Here is a 24869-nt window from a genome sequence, read left to right on the forward strand (position 1 = left end):
TGTTGGTAATGTCAAGGACTTTGGCAGCAGACTTTGTTTGACAGCTAGTCTCTCGCCTTTAGCCAGACCTGACCCAATTAAGGCCAACCCAAAGCGAGCCGTAACCTTTTGCCACCGGGTTTTGAAGGAATCTTGGACGCTGGAGAAGAATGGTAAATAAATGTGGCCGTTCCTCACTGTGGCTGCGGACAGATGGGCTAAATATGCGTCGAAGCTTTGGGAGCATGCAAACTCTCTCTCCCACCCTAAATGACATGGACTATATTAACTCACACTTACGAGCCCACAAAAATAGTCTCGGTTTGGATGGGATTCATTAAAACAAAGCCAAGAAAAACACAGCGGTTTCTCACACAGATAACCAACTCTCTTACTGGGGACTCTCCTGTGACCGCTGGCATGTTAGAACATTTTATTTTAAGCATGCTTACATTTTTTTTTATCCTTTTTTGCTTTCAAATGTTAACCATTGAACCTTTTTCTTTTTACAAAAACCTGCAGGGAGCTCTTTAAAGCTTCTCTTGCTGATAAACTTATAAATGAGTGACTCTCATTACAAATTTGGGAAGATGTTTGGCACGTTGCGTTATCAAATGCACGACCCGAAGTCCTACCGTCAGCCAACTGGCGAGTATTTTTTACAGTATACTCGCCAACATCGATTTCTACTCGCATACGGCACTTGGCGGGTGTTAATTTTGGACCCTGGCTGAGATGTTAAGGGAGTCCCACACAGTCACTAGATGGCACTGCTAGCTTGTGCTGTGGAATAGGAAGCTACAGTCTCCATGCATGAAAATATTTTAAATGTGTTACAAAATGCAGCTATTTTTCCCCCTTGGATTCACATTCTTGAATTCACGTGGGATACACTTTTCTTAGGTCGGAAAATACGGATAAAATCACATCCCTGATGTAGTGACCAACATATTATATAGACTTGGTTTTGGGCAAATGAGCAACCATCTAGCAATAGCATAGGCTATAGCTATGTGCTCATCACTCAGATCACCTTAGCAACAACCCATAACACCCTAACATTTTTTTTGTGCATTTTATTTTTGGAAAGTAACATGTCGCTGCACCAGAATCCGACCCCGTCGCTCAAAGAACTCGGCTTGTGCTGTGATCCTTTTCACTGCAAGTCGATCCAGCACAGAACAGAAGAGTCCATGGCCTTTTTATACCGCCTGAACAACAACAACCAACCATGAGCAATTTGTTCCCTGTCTTTATTGTGAGCAAAGAGAATTTCTCAGGTGCGCAAAATCTATTTTGAAAGTGCTGTCAAGTCCAAAAACAAACCCAATAAAAGAAATTAAACGGAATCACCTGGAAGGAATGAGAAATTAGCTCCAGTTTGCAAAACTGTTTCTTAAATGTCCTTGTTTGAGCGACTGCCAGACATTCCTGTGAGGGAAAGGCAAAGAGAATTAGCTTTCAGTTCTGCTCTGCAATGGGGTCTAAAGGACATGCGCACACGCGCACACGCGCGCACACACACACACACACACACACACACACACACACACACACACACACACACACACACACACACACACACACACACACACACACACACACACACACACACACACACACACACACACACACACACACACACACACACACACACACACACACGCCTTCTAAAAAATCCTTCTGAGCAAATGCGGTCAAACCTATCAATAAACTGCCCATGAAAGCTTGATATGAAGCCCGTATACATTTACAGCGAGAAAAACAACATTTTTTAGAATCATCATTTGATGACTCATATCAAGGCATAGACTGATGCACTTACACCCAAAGTGAGGATTCACACACACACAGCACAGGGGACGCATACAGATTCTTTCTCCTCAAATAGAAAGCTGCGATGACTCATTCTCTGCACAGCCCCAACTGCAATGCTCCTCCCTGCCAGAGAACACGCACACGTTCACATATACATACACACTTGTGTGTATTTATTCCACCGATTCAAATATTAACACATGCAGAAAATGACAAGATCCTCTGTGTTGGAGGAAGGACTCCTGCGGTATTCCAGAGAAATCGATGTTTCAAACAGGCTGACTCATTTAAAGCGGTGCTCACTGACCCGTGTCTCGCTCACTTTTCAGATAACAAACCGGTCCAATTATAATGGGAGTTGAGCTGCAACTGCAAACAGAGGTTTAAAAAATTATGCATGAAGAACAGCGCATGCACATACAACGCAATGTTTATTTAATGTGTGCAATTTCTTCTGGAAAATGCCATTTTTAGTGCTTTTGGTTAAATGTGATGTGCTGCTAAAACGGATGTAAGAGCATTATTATTACGCAAATGTTTTCACCACTCTTTAATATCAGATATATAAAAAATGTGCTAATTTTTTCACACACAAAATAAAAAAGTAGATTATAACAATTCGACTGACCAGATCTGCATATTACACACTTAAAAAGGTACTTCATCGCTTGCAAAATGGGCTTTCAATAAAACTTGGCTGCCTATAGTAGAAAGGAGATTTTTTTTAAATCGGTGCTACCTGACCAGAGAAAACAAGGCTGTTGTCTTTTCTATTGCCAAAAAGTGAAGAAAACTTCAACACTCATAATGCACCGAGTATGTTGCCGTTCAAGGCCACTTCCACCAGTCTGCTATGGATACACTTGATCAGAGTCTCAAATACCGCCTTCTTTTAGTCAGAAATACTTCTTAGCAAACTTTTAGTCATAATGGTGTCAAGTATTGTTCCCGGGTGCAAGAATTCAAAGAGTAAACGTGTAGCGGGACCGAGTTACTTTGCCAGGTACAAGTGAAGGATCCAGCTGACTTATCTTTGAGCAACAGTTTTCTGGCAAAGCCAGCATCATATTGGGATTTTTTTCCTCAAAACAGTCATCCTTAAAATGTATAGAACAAACGCTTAAATTAACACTGCCGTGACTGGGACGTCCGCAAAAAATAAAGTGCATCCATTTTTCCCTGACGTCTGGATTTTTCGGCAGCGTATTCAAAGATGTTGTTTGTCCACAGCCAGGCACAACAGCACATCTGCGTGGCATCGTAATTTCCCTGTACACAGACCCACTCGGCTCGCTGTCCGTCGACTGAACACTTGTGAGGCGCGCGGCACGTGGGGCGAAATGAGCGTAGTTGCCTTGCGCTTAAAGCGTAGTTGAATTTGTGCTGGAGGCGGTCATATGCAAACGCTGGTGCGTCACTTCGCACCGTGACGTCACTTCTTACCATGGATCCAGAACGAGCTGTATTTAGAGCTTGATTAAATAAATGATTCGTTTATAATGGGGAGGACGTCTTAAGCTATGAAACTTGCAGGACGTTTTAATGGTACAAAGACCTCTTATATACCAAAAGATCAAGGCAAATTTGGTTTCTCATGTCATGACCCCTTTAATGCAAAACCTGCCAAATTTACATTTTTTGTTTTTGTTTTTTGAGTGTTTATTATTATATCTAAAAATAACTATCAACTGAATTTAATATTTTTGGCTCTGTTGTTAATTGTAACCTTTAATGTTATAGTAATGTGCAAGAAATGCAGTATATGCTTTATATATAGTTTACAGCATGAACTGCATTTAAGAAAATGCTAATTATAATCAAATTTATTTAAAGAGAGACACAATTTGTTCAATAAACCACTGTTTAATAAAAAATAAGCAATTTTGTATTTTTACCCTTCTGCTGTACAGAACCCTGACTTCAATACCGAAGTTCCTACCGAACCGTCTTGTTTGTATACCATTATTACACCCCTAGATTTGACCAAATCGCCCTACTCATTATTAAAACTAAAAGTAAGGAAGGAAAGTAGACACTAAGGACCCTATCTTGCACCCAGCACCATTGACTTTGAACACTGACGCATGTATCATTCCTATTTTGCACCCACGCACAGCGGGCTTTTCCCTCCACAGACGCACGTCGGTAAATTAGGGAATGAACTTGCGCTCCCGGGGGGGCGGTTCGGCGAAAATAGGAGGCGTGTTCCGGCGCAAAAGTTCCCAAGTGCTATTTTTGAGTTTCAAAAAACAATTCCGCCACTGACCAGGAAAACCTAGTCTAAAGACAGTGGCGCGTCTTAAAGGGAATGTGAGAGGACGCTCTGATTGGTTTATTTCACGTTACGCCCAAACCACACCTATGAATAATGAAGCTACTTCAGACCAACCCATTTTAGATTTGCGTCGGGCGCAGGAGTCATTTATCCCGCCGGTAAAATAGCAACAGCGCCGGGATCCGCCCACAAAGTTACTTGCGCTTTGCGCTTTGACACTTGCGTTTCAGATCGTTAAAATAGGGCCCTAAAAGACCAAACACTAGTACATTCTTCAATAAAGAAGCCTTTAGAAGTCACAGATAATATCTAACCCGAGTTAGTAAATAAATAAATAAATAAATGTTCTTGTCACTCCATAGCTTCTCTGAATGTGTTTACACATCCTTTTGTGTTATTGGTGATAACTTCATTAAAAAAGCCATCAAAGACACCATTATTATATCACAAATGACTGATTTAATTAAGCAAGACATAATCTAGACATGGACATGCTGTACCAAATGACCAACAAAAGAATAGGAGCACAAAGTGACAGTCTACAACGTTTGACACTTGTGTCCCTGAACTTGACTGGTGCAAAGCATGGAGCCCATTATGGTGAAGGGCTTCAGCAGATGAAGCGGCCTTTTATTGGGGGAACAGAACTGTACGACATGTCCCCAAGAGAACAAAAGGCCTAACTGCATGGTTGAATGGATTGATACTTGTTTCTCCTTGATGGGCTTGGATGTGCTGGATCACATGGAGCTCCAGGCTCACTGGACATAATCACAGAGGTCCTTTGATACTCTATAAACATCAAAAGCATCTAGAGATGATTAACATGAAGCTAGCTGATTGTTTCAGCTTGGAGAGCTTGGCTAATCTATGACAGACAGCTCTGCAATAAAGCAATATGCCAAAAGATGTGGGACAACATTACAGTGCTTTTACTGTAATTTAAAGCAGCACCAGGTAACTTTTCAACCTTAATAATATATTTCCAAGTCTCTTGTGATGGTACATCGACTTACAATAGGTTGAATGACACGTCTGCCATAGCCTGACGGGGTCTGTAGCGTTTTTAATCGTACTTTTAAACTTCGGGTTTCGGGTAGTAACCGGCGAACAAAGAGAACTACAAAATTCGACTGCTTTACGGCATATACGTCACTTCCACCACCACCCCCACTTCCTTCAATCGGACGTGCGAGCCAAACTAGCGTTTGTTTGCCAAATGTTATAGTCATGGCCGAAGCAGCACAGAAAAGCAAGAAAGCAAAGGTTTTGTCGGAGGAAAGCAACAAGAGGAAACGAGAAAGTGATCGTATTAAAGGCAGAACGAGGATCAACATTGGGCCAGCGTTTTCTCGCTGGCGTGAGCTGGAGGAGGAGGAGGGGTGCCCGTTGCCACCCGTCCCGGTTTTCCAGGGATTATTCTCTTTTTTGAGCGACAGTCCCAGAAAATTCATATTCTTTCCCGGGACACGAATTGTCCCGTTTTTTTGTGAAAATGTACTTCTAAAGTAGAATTTCCTGGTTTCAAATTAAACCGTTTCCGTCTACTGTTACTGTGTTTTCTTCATAGTAGTGTACAGTACATCCAATCCTGTGTCCGTAAACGGGTAAAAACCATGGTAAAAACGGGTAAAACAGTGGATTGGCCAATGTGACGCAATGCCAGGCGTTTACTTTTATTTGATTGGAAGCTCAACTTATCGCCTAGCAACTGCCTGTGCTGTCGGTCGGTCGGTCGCGCGCGCGCATCAACACACATCCAAGATGATACAGTGTGAGTTTAGTTGCTAGCTAGCTTTTTAAAAACGGTCTATTTACATCTATTGTGTGAAATGGGGGGAGAGACGGACGAGGAGGATAACCACTGTCTATGAGGATAACACAACAAAGTCGGATGAGCCACCAGTGTCAAAGAAAATACTATTTACAACCTACAACTCAGACTCAGACCACAAAAAATAATAATAATCTGAATGTCCCGGTTTTTCACAAATCAAAGGTGGCAACCCTATGCTCGACCGATGCGGACTTTCAAATATCAAATGAAAGCCTATGTCTAAATGGCGTGTACAAGTTTGGTAGGGGCTACATTCTTGCAAGTAAATATATAAGATGTACAAAATAATATTTTAGGATACCTAACATGTCTGTGATATTTGTTTATTTGTCTTGCCTCAAGCTATAATGCAAATCGATTTGTAAAATTTGCAGATTCATCTATGGTAGCTTGATATTATAATATTGACGATATATGTTTATTATATCTCGCCTACCACTCAAACATTGCATTGAAGTATCATATAGATTCAGTAAAACGGTAACCAATAGACTAGGCTACTATAATGACGCTGGCTTGTAAACATGAGCATCGCGATCATTTGTCGTTTGAAAAAAAATAAAACCCATGAAATTATATTCATATGACATGCTGAAATATATGCCACTGTACCTGGATGAAGACATTTCACACGCGACGCAAGCAGAACACCTGCATGTGAACTCCTACAGTGTTCAGGGCTATCATGGTTGTCAACAAATGCACGTGCATGTATGACAGGGTTTACGACAGTAGTAGAGGACAATACTGTTTCCCAACTGTAGGGGGACCCCGAGAGCAAAAAAAAGAAAAGTAACCTAGTGTTACTTTAAGGAGTGTAAGTTATTACAACAATAATATGATACAAGTAGGGATGCGATGCGGATACAATGCTATAACATTTCTGGTACTGATAAACCGATAATTGTCTTAATGTTATGGCTGATAGAAAAAATTCAGCTATAACATAGTACATCCTTCTCAATAAAGTGCGAGTTTGGTCTTTTATATCACTGTATTTGTCCATTAAGCTAAGCGTTTTATATGTCCAGCAATCCTGAATTATTGAGGGAAACCCACACAGCACATCGCCGCGATATAAAGTTAAGGCAACTAAACAACCAAGAGAAAGTGTCTACCTAAAATGTAACATTTGTTCTGTACATCAGCATCGGAGGAATAACGTTATAATCTCGTTCACGGTAGAGACAGATGCATGTAGGCTACACAGGGACCGTGAAGACACTGATTTAAACATAAAAACAGCCCTCACAATAATCACAAATACACTTACATTTCTATAAATCAGTTTTTATGAATGAATGAATGAATGAATGAATGAATGGCTTGCTCTAACTGTTGCGCTGGTCTTCGTCAACAACACGCGCTTGCACCCCCTGCTGGTGAGGTTGATTAACAGCAGATGGAGATTATGCTCGGTAATCTACTGCTTTTCCTGCAGTTCCTGGATGTCACTGTTGAATTTGAACCACTGAATTTGTGAAAGCGAATTTGTAAAGCGAAATAAAATGGACCGAAAATTGCCTGTTGAATATATTAGGTTGTATTTTTAAACACTTTGAATGTTTTGGAAGTGAAATATGAATGGTGAATATGGATTATTGAATTTGTATTCATGGAAATGTGTTTGAAATGTTTTGAATTGAAATATTCACAGCTTAAATATATAACCATGTTGAATTGCAGCCCATAAAAATGCAATTCAACAGGCTTTTTTATTTAAAAAACATTTGGCATTATTTTACTTCCATACGATATAGTTTATGTAATTGTGGTTATGTTTGAATGATTATTGTTCCTGTTATCTCCTGCGTGTTCCTGGTTTGATTTATAATTAAAGACTTTATTAGTGAAAGCCTTTTCCTTCGTTGTGCACTCATTATAGCCACTCAACCCCTGACAACACACTTTTCATGGCAATACTTCTAACTGTTGTTCTATTAAGCTGTGAATCTGTTTGTAGAGTTGATCAATAACAGGAGCACAAAAAGTTGTACTGTAACTGATGATGGTAGCGCCGCCGCCAGTATGAGCTCTCACAATCCAAACTCAAACATTTGGTCCATTATCCCGCTGTTGTGGTTCACAGTTGTCTTCAAATTCAATGGGACCTCAAAGAGAGAAGATGGTAAACCTCCTCAATGTGATGAAAATGAAAGGACAAGACTTGAAACCTGCTAGCTGAATAGCTATCATGACAAACCAGCTAATCACATCAATACAGAAACACAAAACAGAAACCAAACGCAAAAGAACCAATGAGTTTGCATCACAGTGAGCAAACAGGCGAATCAGCAAAGAGCCCTCGGGGCAATGTTGATGTGGAGTGGGGCGAAGCGTAGAAGGTTGCCACGGCATCCAGTGACATTCAAAGACGTCATGAGGGGGACAGAGGGTTAATAGAGGTTGTTACCGGTTCTAATTATAAACGGCAGAGAGTCAGAGAGAGCCAGGCGGGGAGAGGCTGGGGAGGAGAGAGCGGGGGCGGGCACAAGGCCGAAAGGTATGAATTAAAGGCGCATTAAGAGGGGGCTGATGGGAAAAGAAAGGGGCGAGGAGGAGAAGAAAGCTGCAGGGTACGGCAACAGATAATAAACGATGGACAAAATCCACAGGTTTTGTTTGCCTGAGCAACAAATCTGGCTAAGCTTCACCTGAGACGTGACAATTACACGCAATTACGCACACAATCATAACAACGGGTTATTCGCCCGCTGACAGACCAAAAATCTTCTTCGAAGCGTGATCTGTAATTGCTACAGCTGTGAGTCAGGTTGCATTACCACTACTACTACTACTACTACTACTACAACAACAACAACAAATTCCTTTAAATAAAACTATGTTAATCATTAGTTTCCAAATAGATTCAATCGCTTTGTCACCAATTACAGTGCAGATTTTAAAACATCCCACATTTTATGAACCAGTGAAATTCACAGTTTTAGTGTAAAGGGGTCATCAGATGCCCACATGAAACGCACAAAAAAGAGCTTTTTTTTGGCAGCAAACACGTAAGATGGGTTTGGTGCACACAGGGATAAAAAAGTACCCCATGTGTAAAATGAAATACTTTGCTGTATCTTTACTGCTGTGGGCCTAATTTTCTGCCAGAGGTCCTGGATATCTTGTTCAGATATCAAACATGGCATCATGGATTGGATCAAATACCAACAGATAAACAATCAAAACCTAACAGACTGGGCTAGAAATCTTATAACGGGCCATGTTTGGATCTTCCAACAGGACAGTGATCCAAAAACAAATATCCAAATCAAAACAAAAATGGGTCACTGAGCACAAAACCAAGAATCTGCAATGGCCATCCCAGTCCCTGGCCTGAACCCTATAGAAAATGAGTGGGCTGAACTGAAGAGAAGAAGCACCAACATGGATCTGGGAATCTGCAGGATCTGGAGAGATTCTGTATGGAGGAACAGTCTCTGATCTCTTGTCAGATGTTCTCCAAACTCATCAGGCATTGTAGAAGAAAACTCTGAGCTGTTATATTGGAAAAAGGAGGTTGCAAAAAGTATTTAATAAAAGGGGGAAAATAATTGTTCCCAACGTGTTTTGGAGAAAAATATTTATTTCATAATGTGATTTCCCCCCCACCCTCAATTATTTTACTTCAATGAAAGGTTAGATTTTTGCTAATTTTTTTTAAAATTAAATATCAAAGAATTAACAATGCAAATGTTTTTTTTACAGCCATCTTTGATCACATTTACCAAGGGGGCAAATAATTTTGACCAGCACTGTATAAGCCAGTTTGCCTCTTTAATTTAATGTAACAAGTTACTTGATGTTTAGTATGCACAAACAAAACAATATTGCTAGGAAAAAAATTGTAGCCATAGTCAATCATCTAAATTTAATATATAAATATATATAAAAAAAGGCATCCACTTCAGGTGTGTGTGCATGTTTTACCCCAAAATTTGAAAAATAAAGCTATCTTACCGAATTGAACATCAACATCAACAACAACAAAACTTCTATTCACACAGGTCATGTGAGGAAAAGCACCACAAAACAATCTGTGATGGAGGTTGCTGAACAACAAGCAAACGAGTGCAAGTCCATCCATGGTGACATCCATGGTGTCACCAATATCAGACAATGCAAACGTTCATGTACTGCAGCTCTTCTTTTGGAGGCCCAGATTTTATCTGAAGACTTCTGAGCTGATTCTGAAGGGATAAATCTCGAGAATTTTTGCGGAATGGAATTTAAGGCTGGAATGCAATATATTACTTTTCAAATCAAAATATATTTGAAAACACCAGACATCATACACTTACCAACTTTGTAATACATTACTAGCAAAATACAATAAATGATTGAGAATCACACACTACAAGACTTTCAAGTTGTTCCAAACACAACAAACTCGCACAGAAACTTGTGCCCCGCTGCTAGGAGACGCATGACAAATGAATGCGTTTTAAAATCACTACAAAATATCAGACATGTTTGATATTTGGATGGAATCAAAGTCTGAAAAAAACACAAAAAAACAGTGCCTGTGCCTATCGTACACTATGCATTTTCTGTGAAATGAAGAACTCCAACTACTGAAATTGTGCAGACTGGCTCTGACTTACAGCAACTAGTGTCGACTGCAAACGGGGGCAAATATCTAGACAAAAGTCGTGAAGTCAAGGGGTTTTCAAACTGGGGTCTGGGGACTGCAAAATAAATAATACTAGTATGAGTAGAAAAATTACACCTAATAATGTAACTTAATAGAAACCAAATATCTTCCAAATAAATATTTGAGACTAATATTTTATATATATAATATCAATTATTCACACTAAAAATTGGATATTTAAAACATGGATGTTTAAAACATTGGATACTTGGAAGAATTATCAACTGAGACAAAATCTTCTATTAGCAAACAGCAATGTTTCAGAGTGCAACATGAATGAATGAGTAAAAACTCTTACCGGGTGTGTTTGGTGAATTCATGGATCACACCACTGATCTTCTCTGCCTCTAAAGTTCTCCAAGTAGCAAGCGAAGATGCTTTTTGGATAAACCTCAGTGTGCAACCTCTGGTTCAGAGGCAAGATGCCGCAAGACGGCGAGTTCTAAAGGGGGTCTTCGGCGTCAGCCATGACCGTAACCCTCACGGGGAGGGCTGTGATGGCCGCTGGTGCCAGCTGAACACCCTCACTGCAACAGATAAACACACTGACGTTAATGAAACTGAGTCCACTGACACCCTTCAAGCCATAAAAATACCCTCCTCAAAATTACAGTAGATTGTGGCTGTGACCTGTCTGAAAAGCAAAAACATTAATAATAATATAAAGAAAAACAGCTCATTTGTTTTTCAAAGAGTGAATAGAGTCCCCTAGCTGCATATTAACGGGGTTTGTACGGGTCATTAACGCCCGTGTGAGAATGTTGTGCCCGTAACAGAGTTGTATGTTTGCTGCTTACAAAACAGATCCAGAGGATGTTAATGGATGACTCACCCTGCCTCTAAGTCAGTGGAGACGCACTACAATACCCACGCTGCCTAGCAGCGACTGGATACGCAGCAGGATAGCACATTACCCACGCTGCCTTTCATTTTACCATGAGCCCTGCCCCAAGCAAAGAATAGAGAGGTTCTCGACCGTCTAGTTTTAGTGATTATTAAAACACTGGCCCACACTTCCTGAGCCTTAGGTCTGTTCAGTATTCAAGTAGATAATGTTATGCATCACAAAGCATTCGAGTTTCTGAAACACACATTCTTATGCAAATCAACACACCAACATGAAATATTAAGATTAAACAAAACTGAAAATAGGTCAAAAACTTTTCTGTGCACACCAGGTGCCTTTTTGGACAAATCTGCCAGATACTTCTGAACAATATGCACAGACTAATAGCATTAAATCATTGGTAAAACTGCAGCACTGCATTGAAAAGATGACAAGCTTCGAGTTGCCTTGAATGACTGGGACGGTAGCCTCACCTGCTGGTTGAATCATGCAAGTTAAGTCTGGCTGTCCTCCGACAGAGCGATTTGTCTAATGACCCAGTGGGACCACAGCACACTTCCTTTGGTATGGAATAATTCAATCAATCAATCAACCAAATCAGTTTTCTTGAATTATTGAGTGAACAACAGTGTCCCAGGTCCCTACTTGCATATCTAAATGAATCAATATATGTACGAACACATTGTGTGTGTTTTCAGCTCAGAGCCAATAAACCGTAAATGAGTGACTGATAAATGTCGAAAATAGTCTTGTTGTTTTGCTTTGACGCACTGATAAAGTAATTTGAACTTGGGCCAGGACTTTATGGTAGCTGGATTTCTTGAGTGTAATGTTTCGACTGCTAATCTCAAACTGCAAATCCACCATTTATGAGCATTTAAGAATGTGGCTCAACATGATGAAGGTCTACAGAACTGTTCTTTAGATCTGTGTGTTTCTCAAGTTTAACAACCTGCAATCGTGTTGATGCTCACCAATGAAATAAGAGGAGAATCACGTAATAAACAGTTAACAGTTAAACAGAATGGACACTTAATGCAAATAAATATTAGTTAAAATATCAAAGCACTGCTTCTTAAAAACATTGAAACGATGAATTATGTATAAATAATAGAACACAATCAAGAATGGTTGCAGTTTTGGATGGAGGTGTATATTGGTTAAGTCTAAAAATACTTTCTTATATTTGTTTATTTAAATTAAAATTGTTACTAAAATCTAGGGATGCATCAACAATATTAAATGAATGAATTAAATGAAAAAAAAAAAAATGATATATTAAATATCAATATAATTTTGTCTAAGGGACTTAAAAATAAAATGACTGAAAACTAAATGCAATTGTTTAAATGTGCGCCCAATCCGAGTCATTGAATATTGAGTATCTGCTAACACCGAGTCCCTATCCGATACTTGTATTTTCCAAGTGGTTTGAGCACACTTCAAGTACATTCATGTTTCAAAATCAATCCAATGTTTCAGGGGCTAAAATGTAAAATCATCTATCATGCACTTCCAATATAACAATAGCTACAGTAATTATATTTATAGGCCTATAAGCAGAATAATTGCAACAAAAAGAAATAAAGTGTAGGCAGACCCCTTTTGCGCCGACATCACAGTTACGTCACGGCGCTAGCTGGTTGAAAAACAGAGTGAAAACTGGAGGTGACCAATACAAACCAGCACAGATTCGACATAATAAGGAGCTTAAATTACTATTATTATTAAATGTCATCTTGTTGGGTTCTAGAATCGACGGAGTACAGGCTACAATTTTACATTTTATCGCATAATGTTTTCAAAATTATTGTGATTATTTGTGAATCATCTATGATTGTTGTTTTGATTGATTGTGACTAGACTTTTTGAAGAACCTGGTAAGAAAGGCCCAAGGGTAATCAAATACATGGTTAAAAAATTTATATGCTGTATCTGGAATTTTATTTCTAGAAAATATTTACATAATTAAAATTGCACCGTAATGTCACTCTTTACATCAGGGGTCACCAAACTCGATCCTGGAGTTTAGCTCCAAACAGGTCCAACACACCTGCCTGAAAGTTTCTAGTATGCCTAGTGAGACCTTGTTTCGCTGGTTCAGGTGTTTAATTGGGGTTAGAGCTAAACTCTGCAGGACAGCGGCCCTCCAGGACCGAGTTTGGTGACCCCTGCTTTACATAGTTGTCTTCTGGCCTTGGCGCTGGCTAGGCAGAACTTCCGATCGTACCACACAAGTATTGTACGTGACCATTCACATAGTTATAGGCATCTGAAGATGTATATGCCCTCAGTTTCTCTTTACGCTCAGTTTCTCTATCGGGTAGGTGTAGAAGTCAGCTTCTCAACCGGAGGTAGCGTTAACGTTCATCCTGTCAGATCGTCCGTCATTGAGTGAGCGTGTACGGGTCAGCCAATCTGGTTCCGTCCGTTAAAATTAACTTTTGCAAATAACAATCGTGGTCCTGGACAGTGAGTGACGTTACAGATTAAGATGATTCGGATTTTCTCCAGTCATTGTTAAAAAAAAAAGCTAACAAAACTGGCAAACTAACCTTAGTGAAGCGGCCAGATAGATCTTTCTAAGCCCCGCCCACATAAAAACGTCACCATGTTTACTAACTGAAAAGGGGTCTATATAAAGTTAGAATGCATGAAGCTTGTGGCGTCAGAATCTCAGTCTGTCAGTTAAGTCCAAAGCAAGACGCAACACATAGCAACGCGTTATGACAACGACATCTCACATAGTCTGACGGCAGATAAAAAATAAATAGTAAATAAATTACTTTCGAGTGATTTGTTACAAAGGTGGTGCACATCAAATATGTTAAACATAGATCCTTGAACGTGCATGTGATGTGTTAGAACAGACCTCAATGGTTCTCCGGCACCACACATTTGAGCTTCTGCTTTCCTTTCAATGGCGGTTGGCAAACCCACCTGCAGCACCTGCATGACAGCTGACGTAAAATAAAGGATCGGGCCAAGACCGATCAGTTAAAAAATCTTTTTAAAAAAAAGCTAAATTGGGACATCCCTAGTATTTGCATTATTTACCACCAACAAAAAGCATGTCTTGACCGATTTTGCGCCATGACAGACATGCAGATCTTTCCAGTCCCATCGGTGCTTTCATTAAAGGGATAGTTCACTTTAAAATGAAAATTCTGTCATCATATACTCACCCTCAAGTTGTTTCAAACCTGTATGAATTTCTTTCTTCTGCTGAACACAAAGGAAGATATTTTGAAAAATGTCAGTAACCAAACAGTTACCAGGTCCCTTTGACTTCCATAGTAGGAACAAAAAATACTATGGAAGTCAATGGGACCTGGTAACTGTTTTGTTACTGACATTTTTTTAAATATCTTCCTCTGTGTTCAGCAGAAGAAAGAAATTCATACAGGTTTGAAACAACTTGAGGGTGAGTATATGATGACAGAATTTTCATTTTAAAGTGAACTATCCCTTTAAATTGTGGCATAAGCACCACAGAAATCAAGTTTCATTACAGAAAGTCTGAGTATTTTCTGCCATGGTCTGCTAATAAAACTATAGACCAATATGTATTGTTTCTTCTGTCATTCTGAAAGGCTTGTTCTTTTCTTTGGCCACAACCAGCTCTGACATGTCCCAGAGCCTTGTGGGGCGCTAACATGCTGGTACAGTTCCTGGAAAGCCCTGTATTGACTAAAGAGCAGGCTGAAGCTGGTCTCTAAAGCTCTGTCAGTGATTTAATGGAAGAGCTGAAAGCTCCTCCAGTCCAAATCTCTCTCTCTTCTCTTTCTCTTTCTCTTTCTCTTTCTCTCTCTCTCTGTCTCTCTCTCTCTCTCGTATAAGTGGTCAGGCTTTGTGCCAGAGTGCTGATCAGCGTTTAATACTCTTTAAAAGGATGGGACATTTGATGAGAGTTTTAACACTGGCTTGCTTAAGAGAATCATCCTTCCTGAGGTGCTTAGCTCTCTTTCTTAGAGGCTGAGAATATGAGAAGGCATCAGTCACTCAACGAGGGTGTGAATAGCGTGGGGGTGGAGATGTGTTGATTAGTGTCCGTGTCCGTGCTGAATGTTAAAGCCTCCCGCATCTCTCTGAATGAAGGTTTCCAGACCATCAAGGTCCACTAATTTTACCATCTGTGTCACAAAATGGCAAAGCAAACCCCAGAGTAATCGGTAAAGCATCAAGGCACATTTTATAGTCTTTAGATTCAGGCTAACCTTATTCAAGCAATATTTAAGCAAAAAACCCTTCCTATGATTTTCTCAAATCAAACTACTGAAAGCACAGCTCCAGCTCATTTCACACACTAAACTGCACTACAATTATAAATTGTATACCACTGTGTACCACTCTACAGATAAAGCATTGTCGGGATAATTTCGGTTTCGCGTATCTACCCCGAAGTGATAAAATTCTGTATCAAAATTTTTAAGGCCAGACAAGTAGTTTGTTAAGGCTTGGTTTGTAGGGAATTACAAACCTGCGCACATATACTCAAATGCGCATAACTATATAATTAATTCTTAATGCGCACGTGAGCACCATCAGCGTTCCTCACAGGTTCACGTTTAAAGTCTGTGTAGAGAGAACGATGCCGTCTTAGTGGTCTCTAATTTAATAACTAGCTAATGATCGTTGTGATGAAAGTGAATCAATTAAAACTAACTTATATTGGAAAATATATTTATTCAAGAACCTCTATAAAGACTAAACAATCTCGGTTACCTTAAATTATCCGTGTATCACTGTAAAGCTGCTTTGAAACAATCTACATTGTTAAAAGCGCTAAATAAATGAAGATGACTTGACTTGACTACAATTATTACACTCATATTGGCCCTCATTTATGAAAAGTGCGTACACAAAATTTCCAGCGTACACCTGGCGTACACCCAAAACCACGGTGACTTTGCGATTTATCAATATGGACGTTGGCGTACGGAACGCTCAAATCCTACGCCAGCTCAGGAGGTGGTGTACATGTACGCACGTTTTGAGTTAGTGCTGAAATGCGCAGAAAAACAATTCCTAACACCACAAAACGCACTGACAAACTAAAGATGTGATATATTATGACCCACTGTAAAAAAACAACAACATAGAAATGATAAACTTCAGTGTTTATTTTTGTGAGTTAAATGGTGCGCACGGACTGGGTTCAGAAATGAAAGGCTTTCAAATGACCAAAAAATTATTCAGACTGACACAATAATTAAAATGACATTCTTCTTCTTTTAAATAATAATACAAATAATAATAATAACAACGACATTCTTCTTCTAAATAACAATAAGCGTCATTAATAATCAAAATCATAATACTAATAAGAAGAATATTACAAATTGTCATGCAATTATTCACATCATCATCACTATTGTACACCCTATTACATGTGATGTCATGCAAAATTCAACGCTAACAGTTTCAAAACACGTGCTGTAAAATAATGCATTGTGATAGGTAATTTGCTCAACCAACCAGCGATTTAAACTGGATTTCCACCGGAGAAGTTTCTCCTCTTTGCCGTCTTCCGTGTGTCCATGGCATAAAATGAGGGCGTGGGGAGGCGGAGACGTGAATATATAGGGGCGTGTTAATCTAATGACGATCGTTTTCAGCCGCGGCATTTATCAAGAGGCAGGTATTGCGTACACCTGAATTTCAAAGGTACGCACAGCTTCATAAATCAGGCGGTGAGAGGAGTGTAAGCATAATCTTACGCCAACATATACGCCCGTTTCGACGCAAGATTGATAAATGAGGGCCATTGTGTTTGTTGACTCATTTTGGGGAGTCATCTATTGTTGTCTTGTATCATTTTTGAAGTGTTGTTCTTGCTTTTTTTAGGCCTAAACACAATATCTCAAGGGGCTGGGTTGACGCAAATTTCGCAATTCGATTTTCGAATCAATACTTGCAATTCTCAAATATGTAGTCTAATATAGTGCCTAAATTTAGCAAAATGCTCCTACCTAGAGTTTGTTTTTCTAGATTAGCTGTGGTAATTTAATGACTTTTCTTATTGAACTATTAATTAAAGGCACTTAGCGGTACTACAAAAATAAAGCATGTTCTGCAAACGGATTGCGTCTCCTCTAACTCAAACGTCACAGATCTTACTGTGCTTGTGAAGGCATGACTCAACAGGTTAACGTAGGCTACTTTCAATAAAAGGTTCAACATATGAGGAATACTTAGCTGTGTTGTTTCATGAGTTAGCAACTGAGCAGCTAACACTCTGTCTAGAGCGAACGTGAGAGTCTCGCTTATAATAAAACCAATCTAAAGAATCTGCACCGGGTGCATAGCTGTTTGAGGCTGCCTACATTAGACAATAAAGTAAATCATATAAACCATATTATAAGATGTTGTCTTTCTGAAAGGGTACATGATGATGTTCTATTGAAGTGTCCATCGTAGCACGTAGCATAGCAATGCCCTGTTCTCTTTGAAGTGTTCATGACCTGTTTAATCTTTGAAGGTCGAAATGCAGCGAATTTTTAAGTCCACAGCGATTGTACACACTGTAAAGACAGTAACAATGACGTCGATTTTACCATATCAATCAAGGCGTGAGTCCAAAGATGAAACATTGGAAGAACTAGGCTAGTTATTAAACCCAAATCCATACCAAGGACCATTTGAGCATTTTGCATTTGATGTTTCTCAGTGATACGCTACTCGGTTTTATGTACATTATGAGATGTTGCAACTGTAATTCCTCACCATCAGCATTAACAAGTGCATGTCTATTAACAAACCGATGTGTAAATGTCTAATTTGTAGCGGTGAATATGTTAGCCGAGCACTAACGTGAATGACTGATGTAAAATTACAGTTTGTAAAACAAATCTCGTTACAGGCGTTTATTGTTACTCAAAGTAGCAAGAACAACAGACAATCTGCACAGAGACAATTTTAGGTAATAGTAGGCCTACAGTGGATTAGCAGTAGGGCTGCACGATTAATCGCAATTTCCATGTAATTGCACTTAAACCGATTTGGCTTATCGCGATTTTGAAATCGCAACGGCTGCGATTATTTTTTATGCCCAGCTTGTCATTGATGTACGGCTAAACGCTGCTCCGTCTGAAAGCACTGTGAGTTTAAGTCACTTATAACGTGCATTTGAAAAAACAACACGCATCAAACATCTTTCCAGACATGAGAAGCATTTATGAACCTCTTGTCCATAAAAGACAACATTTAATAACATGCTTTTACTCACTTCATAACTTTGACCTCGCAGAGATTTGAGGAAACAATCGTCAAAAGGTTATACTGCTGTTGTATCGCCGTTGTAATTTTAACCACTGATACAGTGATTTAGTGTGTCTCCTTTAAAAGTTAATGAGATGCGGTTCCACGCACAGGGGGCGGAGCCTAACCAGCTCGCACTCAGAGCCAGGACAATCTCATCTCACAGAAAGATGATCAAAACAGAAACTCACAGTAACGGTGTTCGAGTCGGACAATAATGCCCACAGAGCAAGAGAATATATGCTGAATAGAGATAAAACAGGTATGTTTATTTTAATTACGTTTATAACTTATATTCCATCTGCTCCACTATAAATACAAGCCTGCTGTAGTTGACCCCGTCTGAATGATGACCAAAATATACTGATGAGTTCAATTAAGTTTATTGTACATCACACAAAAGATGAAGCGTTAGTTTTACTGCAGAAAATCACTGTAAGAATAAAGTCTTATCCATAAACTCTCTCTCTCTCTCTCCCTTCATTATCATGGAACATAACGTTACACAGCGAAGTACACAAAACACTCGTTACAACTAACAGTAAACAAATATATACACACCTTTCAGTTGATGCTTTATAAACTGGTAAACTGTATATCTGTAAAACGACTCGATGAGCTCGAGCTGTCATAAAGTGCTCGCTCTCACTTTCATTTCTGCGTGATCAGTAACGTTAGTCCTGTCGCTCCGGAGACTGTAAGCTGGATCACGAGAGCAGTTGTACTGATCAATCCTCGAGTAACAACGAGAGTAAATGAAGACTGCTATGTTTATTCTAACATCCAAAAAACAAAACACCTCAATCGCTTTCGGAGACATTCTACAGCTGCTCCAGCGTCGAAACAATGGCGGATTGTGTCCAGCTCACTCAGGGCGGGTCTATGCTCAAACTGCAGTGTCAATCAACAGTCGTGGGCGGGGCTTGTGCAATTCTACGTCACATTGCCTTGATTCTGAGAACAGCTCGTTCTGAGACAGTGCTTATGATTTATGTGGATTAAAAAAAAAAAAAACACTGGTTGGATTTTTATCATTATAGGGTGGTTGTGTACACACTGCCAACACACATATGTTCAAACACCATGTAAAAGTGAATTTTGCATAATAGGTGCCCTTTAAGATCATAGAACCTACATAACTGACTGTATACATCAACCTACATCTATCCATTACAGCCTTATTTTCATGCAGGTCCTGTTAAATGTCTACTCAGACTAAAGGCTGGCCCACACTAAAAGATTTTTAAAATCTTGAAGAAAATAGAGCCCCGATTGTGACCAAACCTCTCAAAAATCTCTCGCAGTCATACGTGACTTTGGTTGCTAGAGTAACATGGCGGATGACCGACAAGAAGAAATGCAGATATTAGTGATTTAACTGTTTTTTACAGAAAATTCATGGGGGAAAAAAAGAACAAAGTTTGGATGAAGTCATGTTATGCTTCCATAAGCTCGCTTTCTGATTTGGTATAATTTCGTACCACGTGACAACCCACAGAGTGTGTGCGCGTTTGTCCTCGGGGTCCCCCCCCCCCCACACACAACATGTTGGATATTTACAATTTGAGATCGGTGCGACCCAAATGTTCTTCCAAGCAGATTCAATCACTCTTCTTTAACACATTTCAGACCACAGGAAATAATCTGTAGAACCATCAAGATAATCAGGAGTTGGCATAGGAATGTCAGAAGGGGAAAATTGGGCCCATAATTGGACAGATTATCTTGTAGTGTGGGTGCCTTAAGTGACACAAAAACTGTAAGGAGTTGTGGCAGAAAGCAGTCACAAGAATAATTGTAGTATTTAAAACCTTTAACCACCTCTGAGTGGTAGCTGGAGCACTTCGGATGCATTATCCAAGTGACGTGTGAGGATTAAAATAGTACAATAGATTTAGCGTGCTGCCGCACTCCCTGCCGCTCCACCTTCCCCTGGGACGAAGAAACAGACGCGACGGGCCGGCGGGAATAAGCGGCCTGTTCGATTGCAGGGCGACGGGTGAGCTGTTCCACAAGAAATCAGGTGCACACTGCCTAGTGACTCAGGAAGTGCTCACCTTGGAGACGGCGGAGACAAAAGCCCTTGTGTCATTCTACCGAGATGAGATCAAGAGGCTTGTTTGACTTGATTTTAAAAGGAGGCCCTTCAAATTCAATTAGCTTTAATAATAATTGAAACAAATAAGGACAATCAGTCATGCGTCGTCATGCAATGAACACGGTAATAACATTCTACAACATATAAGGTCTATAATATTGAAACTTTAAGTAGCAGGTGTATGCAGTTAGGTAAGGTTACAGAGTCCTTGCTGCTTTAGAGCGGTCAAACGAAAAGCTTAAATTGGTCATTAGCATGCAGCATGGAGCATGTCAGGTGTGGCAGCCGCCCAAGAGAGTGGTGGTGTCCTCCGTCAGACCTCGAGTCTCTGCCCGCTGTGTTCCAGGATCCTGCGTGGCTCACATCCGCAAAGACAAATGAATCTCTCTATCCCTTTGGCAACGGTTGCATGACACACTTCAATCACTAATCTAGTCTTTTGGATGCCACAATACGATGCCACTTTGCAACTTAAAAGAGACCCCTCCCAAATTAAATGGCAGCTACAGGTGAAACTCGAAAAATTTGAATATCGTGCAAAAGTTCATTTATTTCAGTAATTCAACTTAAAGGGTGAAAATAATATAAGACTCATTACATGCAAAGTGAGATATTTCAAGCCTTTATTTGTTATAATTTGGATGATTATGGCTTACAGCTTATGAAAACATTTTCACAATATTTTAATTTTGAATTTGGGGTTTTCATAAGCTGTAGACCTAAGCCATAATCATCAAAAGTATAAAAAATAAATGCTTGAAATATCTCGCTTTGCATGTAATGAGTCTATATAATACATCAGTTTCACCTTTTAAGTGGAATTACTCAAATAAATTAACTTTTGCGAGTGTATATATTTGCAATGTATAAAGATCAATTATAAACATAAAAATAATATAAATGTGTAAAATATTTTCTGCTAAATAATAAGAATGAAGCCAACAACGTATGTTTTTTTCTGTCTACCATGTACTGAGTACTGATAAATGATAATAAAACTCATGACTGTCTATAAAATTGTAATAAAAAAGTGATAAATCTTATGATTTTCGACCATTCGTTAGAATTAAACAGTGATAAAATGCCAAATTTAGTCAATTTTAACATAATAGAAATAAATACAATTAATAAATACAATGAATAATAATGCTGTCTTTTTTTAATAACTAATAATAAAATAAAGAACTATGAATTAATTAAATAATCATAACAAAGAGAAATACATTCTATTTTTCTCTAAACTTTTCTACTGTCCCCAGAACATGGAACAAGATATTTTGAAGAATGATGGTTGACAGTAGCCATTGACTTCAATAGTATTTTTTTCCATATAGAAGTCAATGGCTAGTGTAAGCTGTTCAGTCACATTCTTCTGAAACAAACCTTTGATGTAATTACTAGATTACTCACTGATTACATGGCGCTCAGCTCTTTTTGAACCTGTAATGCCCAGAGCACAAAAAAAGGAGAAAAAAACGACAAAAAAACAATGAACCCAAACAATAACCTGGCTTTATGTCCCTCAAAATTGGCAAAATTGTGCAGTTAAGGGTCAGTGGAATAGCCTCACCGCAAATCTCCCTGAATAAGAGATCCATTAAAAATATAAAGCCAGAAAACTGTCAGAAGAAGTCTATTGGGAAATTTGTTCCATTCCTTTCAATATTCTTCTGAAATATAGACCAGTATAAATTAAAACAGTAATGTCTAAAATAAGCTGTGTGACACAGTTCGCAAAAAGACTGCTATTCACTCACCCAATAGTTCACTACAGTTTGACAAAGAATGATATTCAGATTCACACAGAGCTCTGTTAAGCAACACCACACAATCCAGAGCATTACTAAATCAGACGTCAGAGAAACCGACAAGAACGCTTACAGACAAACACACAAAAGGTTTGACTGCATAGTGCATACACAGAAGTTCAGAAAGGGAGGCGACCAATTCAGATTTCAGAATGATGAATAATAACACTAATTATCTGACATCACCTTAATAATTCAACCATTGACAAAATGTTAATTGCTGCAGTCTATTTCAAATGATTCAATGACTCACTCATAAATACTTGTTTCATGACTGGATGAATCAACGTTTCTAAACAAATCTCTTGAATTAATTATTCAATGATAAATACTAGGGGTGTGCACGAGATCTCGTGAGAGAGACTAAAATGTGATTTCTCGTAGTCGTAAAAGTGAAAAGCAGTCGCCCGATATTGCCATGACGGAGCCTGAGAGTGAAATTAACATCGAATATTCCACCGCTACATTCACATTACATTACTCCACTGTTGTTTTGCTGTTTTTTATAAAAAATACAAACCATTGTAAAGTACTGTAAACGTCTGCTCTGCTCATCCAGCAGGAGTTGCAGTCGCACACAGTGCAGCAGGAATCACAGTTCACTGATCGCGTGACGATTGATGATTCGTTGTGCAACCGAGCCTTAGCGTCTGATAAATGCCTTATCTTGTAGAATGTGAGCTCAGCACTACGCCGAGTACGTGTGATCGTCAATTTGAAAGTGAAAGCAAAACTCCGCGCAAATTAGCTACATACAATAGCTTGTCTTAATATCAAACCTATCTCTGGACTGTGTAGTGTGGCTCTGCTCTCTGTTTTGGTATCTGTTTGCACTTAAATACTGAGGGAGTACTTTGATTATGGTTGCACTTGCACTTATTGTTTGCACTTCATTCGACTAAGAAAAAACTGTTGTTTATTTTTGCTATTTATACTGTTTTTATTTCTATGTTTAATTTGTGGAAAGGAGTTCAATTAGGAAGTCACACACAACCTCAATCAGAAGTTTTGGAAGCTGATAAATCATGTACAGTCATTTGTAGCAAAACCTTTTACAGTGCTTGTATATTGTTGTCTTTCAATGCATTTGATAATTCATATACTTATAAAGATACATTTTGTCATTGAAAATTTCTATAAAATATTGTGAAAAAATCTCGTCTCGTCTTATGAGATAAGTGTCTCGTCACACCCCTAATAAAGAATTGTTTTAACAGTCACTTTGTAACCGCTTTCTCAGGGATAACAGACATGGTCGAATCATGTTTAAATTGAGTGTTTTTTAATTTAAAATGGTTTGTTTAAATCATGCAGCTCTAAGACATAACTAGAGAGAGACCTCAGCATTCTGTTGCATCTATATCTACTGTACAGTACCGCTCAAAAGTTTGAAAACATTACTATTTTTAATGTTTTTGAAAGAAGTCTCTTATGCTCATCAAGCCTGCATTTACTAAATGCAGAAAAAAAAATAATACTGTGAAATATTATCATTTAAAATAATGGTTTTCTATTTTAATATACTTTAAAATATAATTTATTTCTGTGATGCAATTCAAAGCTGAATTTTAATTAGCCATTACTCCAGTCTGCACATGACACGATCCTTCAGAAATCATTCTGATTCGCTGATTTGATGTGCTGCTTAATAGTTTTTTGGAACCTGTGATACTTTTTTCAGGATTCATTGATGAATAAAAAGTTAAAAAGAACCGCATTTATTCAAAATATAAAGATTTTCCATTCTAACAATATGAAGGTTTATTATCACTTTTTATCAATTTAACACATCCTTACTGAAAAAGTATTTATTTATTTCAAAAAAGGAAGAAAAAAACTGACCCCAGCGTGTTGAGCAGTAGTGTACATTGTTGCAAAAAATAATCTATTTTAAATAAATGCTGTTCTTTTTTGTTTGACTGCATGTTAGAAATATGGCCAAATCAAAAGAAGGGTCCAAAAAAATTAGGAGAAGATATCATCGCACTTCAAAGATAAGGAACAGGATACAAAAAGATAAGGAAGGCACTAAATGTTCCTAGAGACACCGTTGGAAGCATAGTTCACAACAGTGTTACACTACCTGGACGGGGCAGAAAAAGGCAGGTATCAACGGCTGCAACCAGAATTCTGAGAGGGCCGGTTCAGAAAAACCCTCGAGTGACAGCAAAGACCTGCAGCAAGACTTGGTGGCAACAGGCACTGAGGTTTCAGCTTGCACAGTACGTAAGGCGCATACTAAACGCATGCCAGAACTCCAAGACGTACTCCACTACTGACCCAAAATCAT

General features: G+C 38.9%; 1 protein-coding gene across 5 annotated transcripts in view; it reads right to left on the reverse strand.

The window, feature by feature from the left end:
• The window catches only part of hdac5 (histone deacetylase 5), a 78194-nt gene that overhangs the window by 49633 nt on the left and 3692 nt on the right, over nucleotides 1–24869 (reverse strand). For 4 of the 5 annotated variants that reach the window (XM_079630140.1, XM_079630142.1, XM_079630143.1 and 1 more), the window contains exon 2: nucleotides 10865–11093. The exons of the other annotated variant lie outside the window; for it this stretch is intronic. In XM_079630140.1, coding sequence (XP_079486266.1) covers nucleotides 10865–10886 — 22 coding nt within the window. In that variant the 5' untranslated portion in view covers nucleotides 10887–11093. The remainder of the gene's footprint in view (nucleotides 1–10864; nucleotides 11094–24869) is intronic. 5 annotated transcript variants of the gene reach the window in all.

This window comes from Phoxinus phoxinus, assembly GCF_949152265.1.
Source record: "Phoxinus phoxinus genome assembly, chromosome: 1".
In the NCBI taxonomy this organism is placed as follows: Eukaryota; Metazoa; Chordata; class Actinopteri; order Cypriniformes; family Leuciscidae; genus Phoxinus; species Phoxinus phoxinus.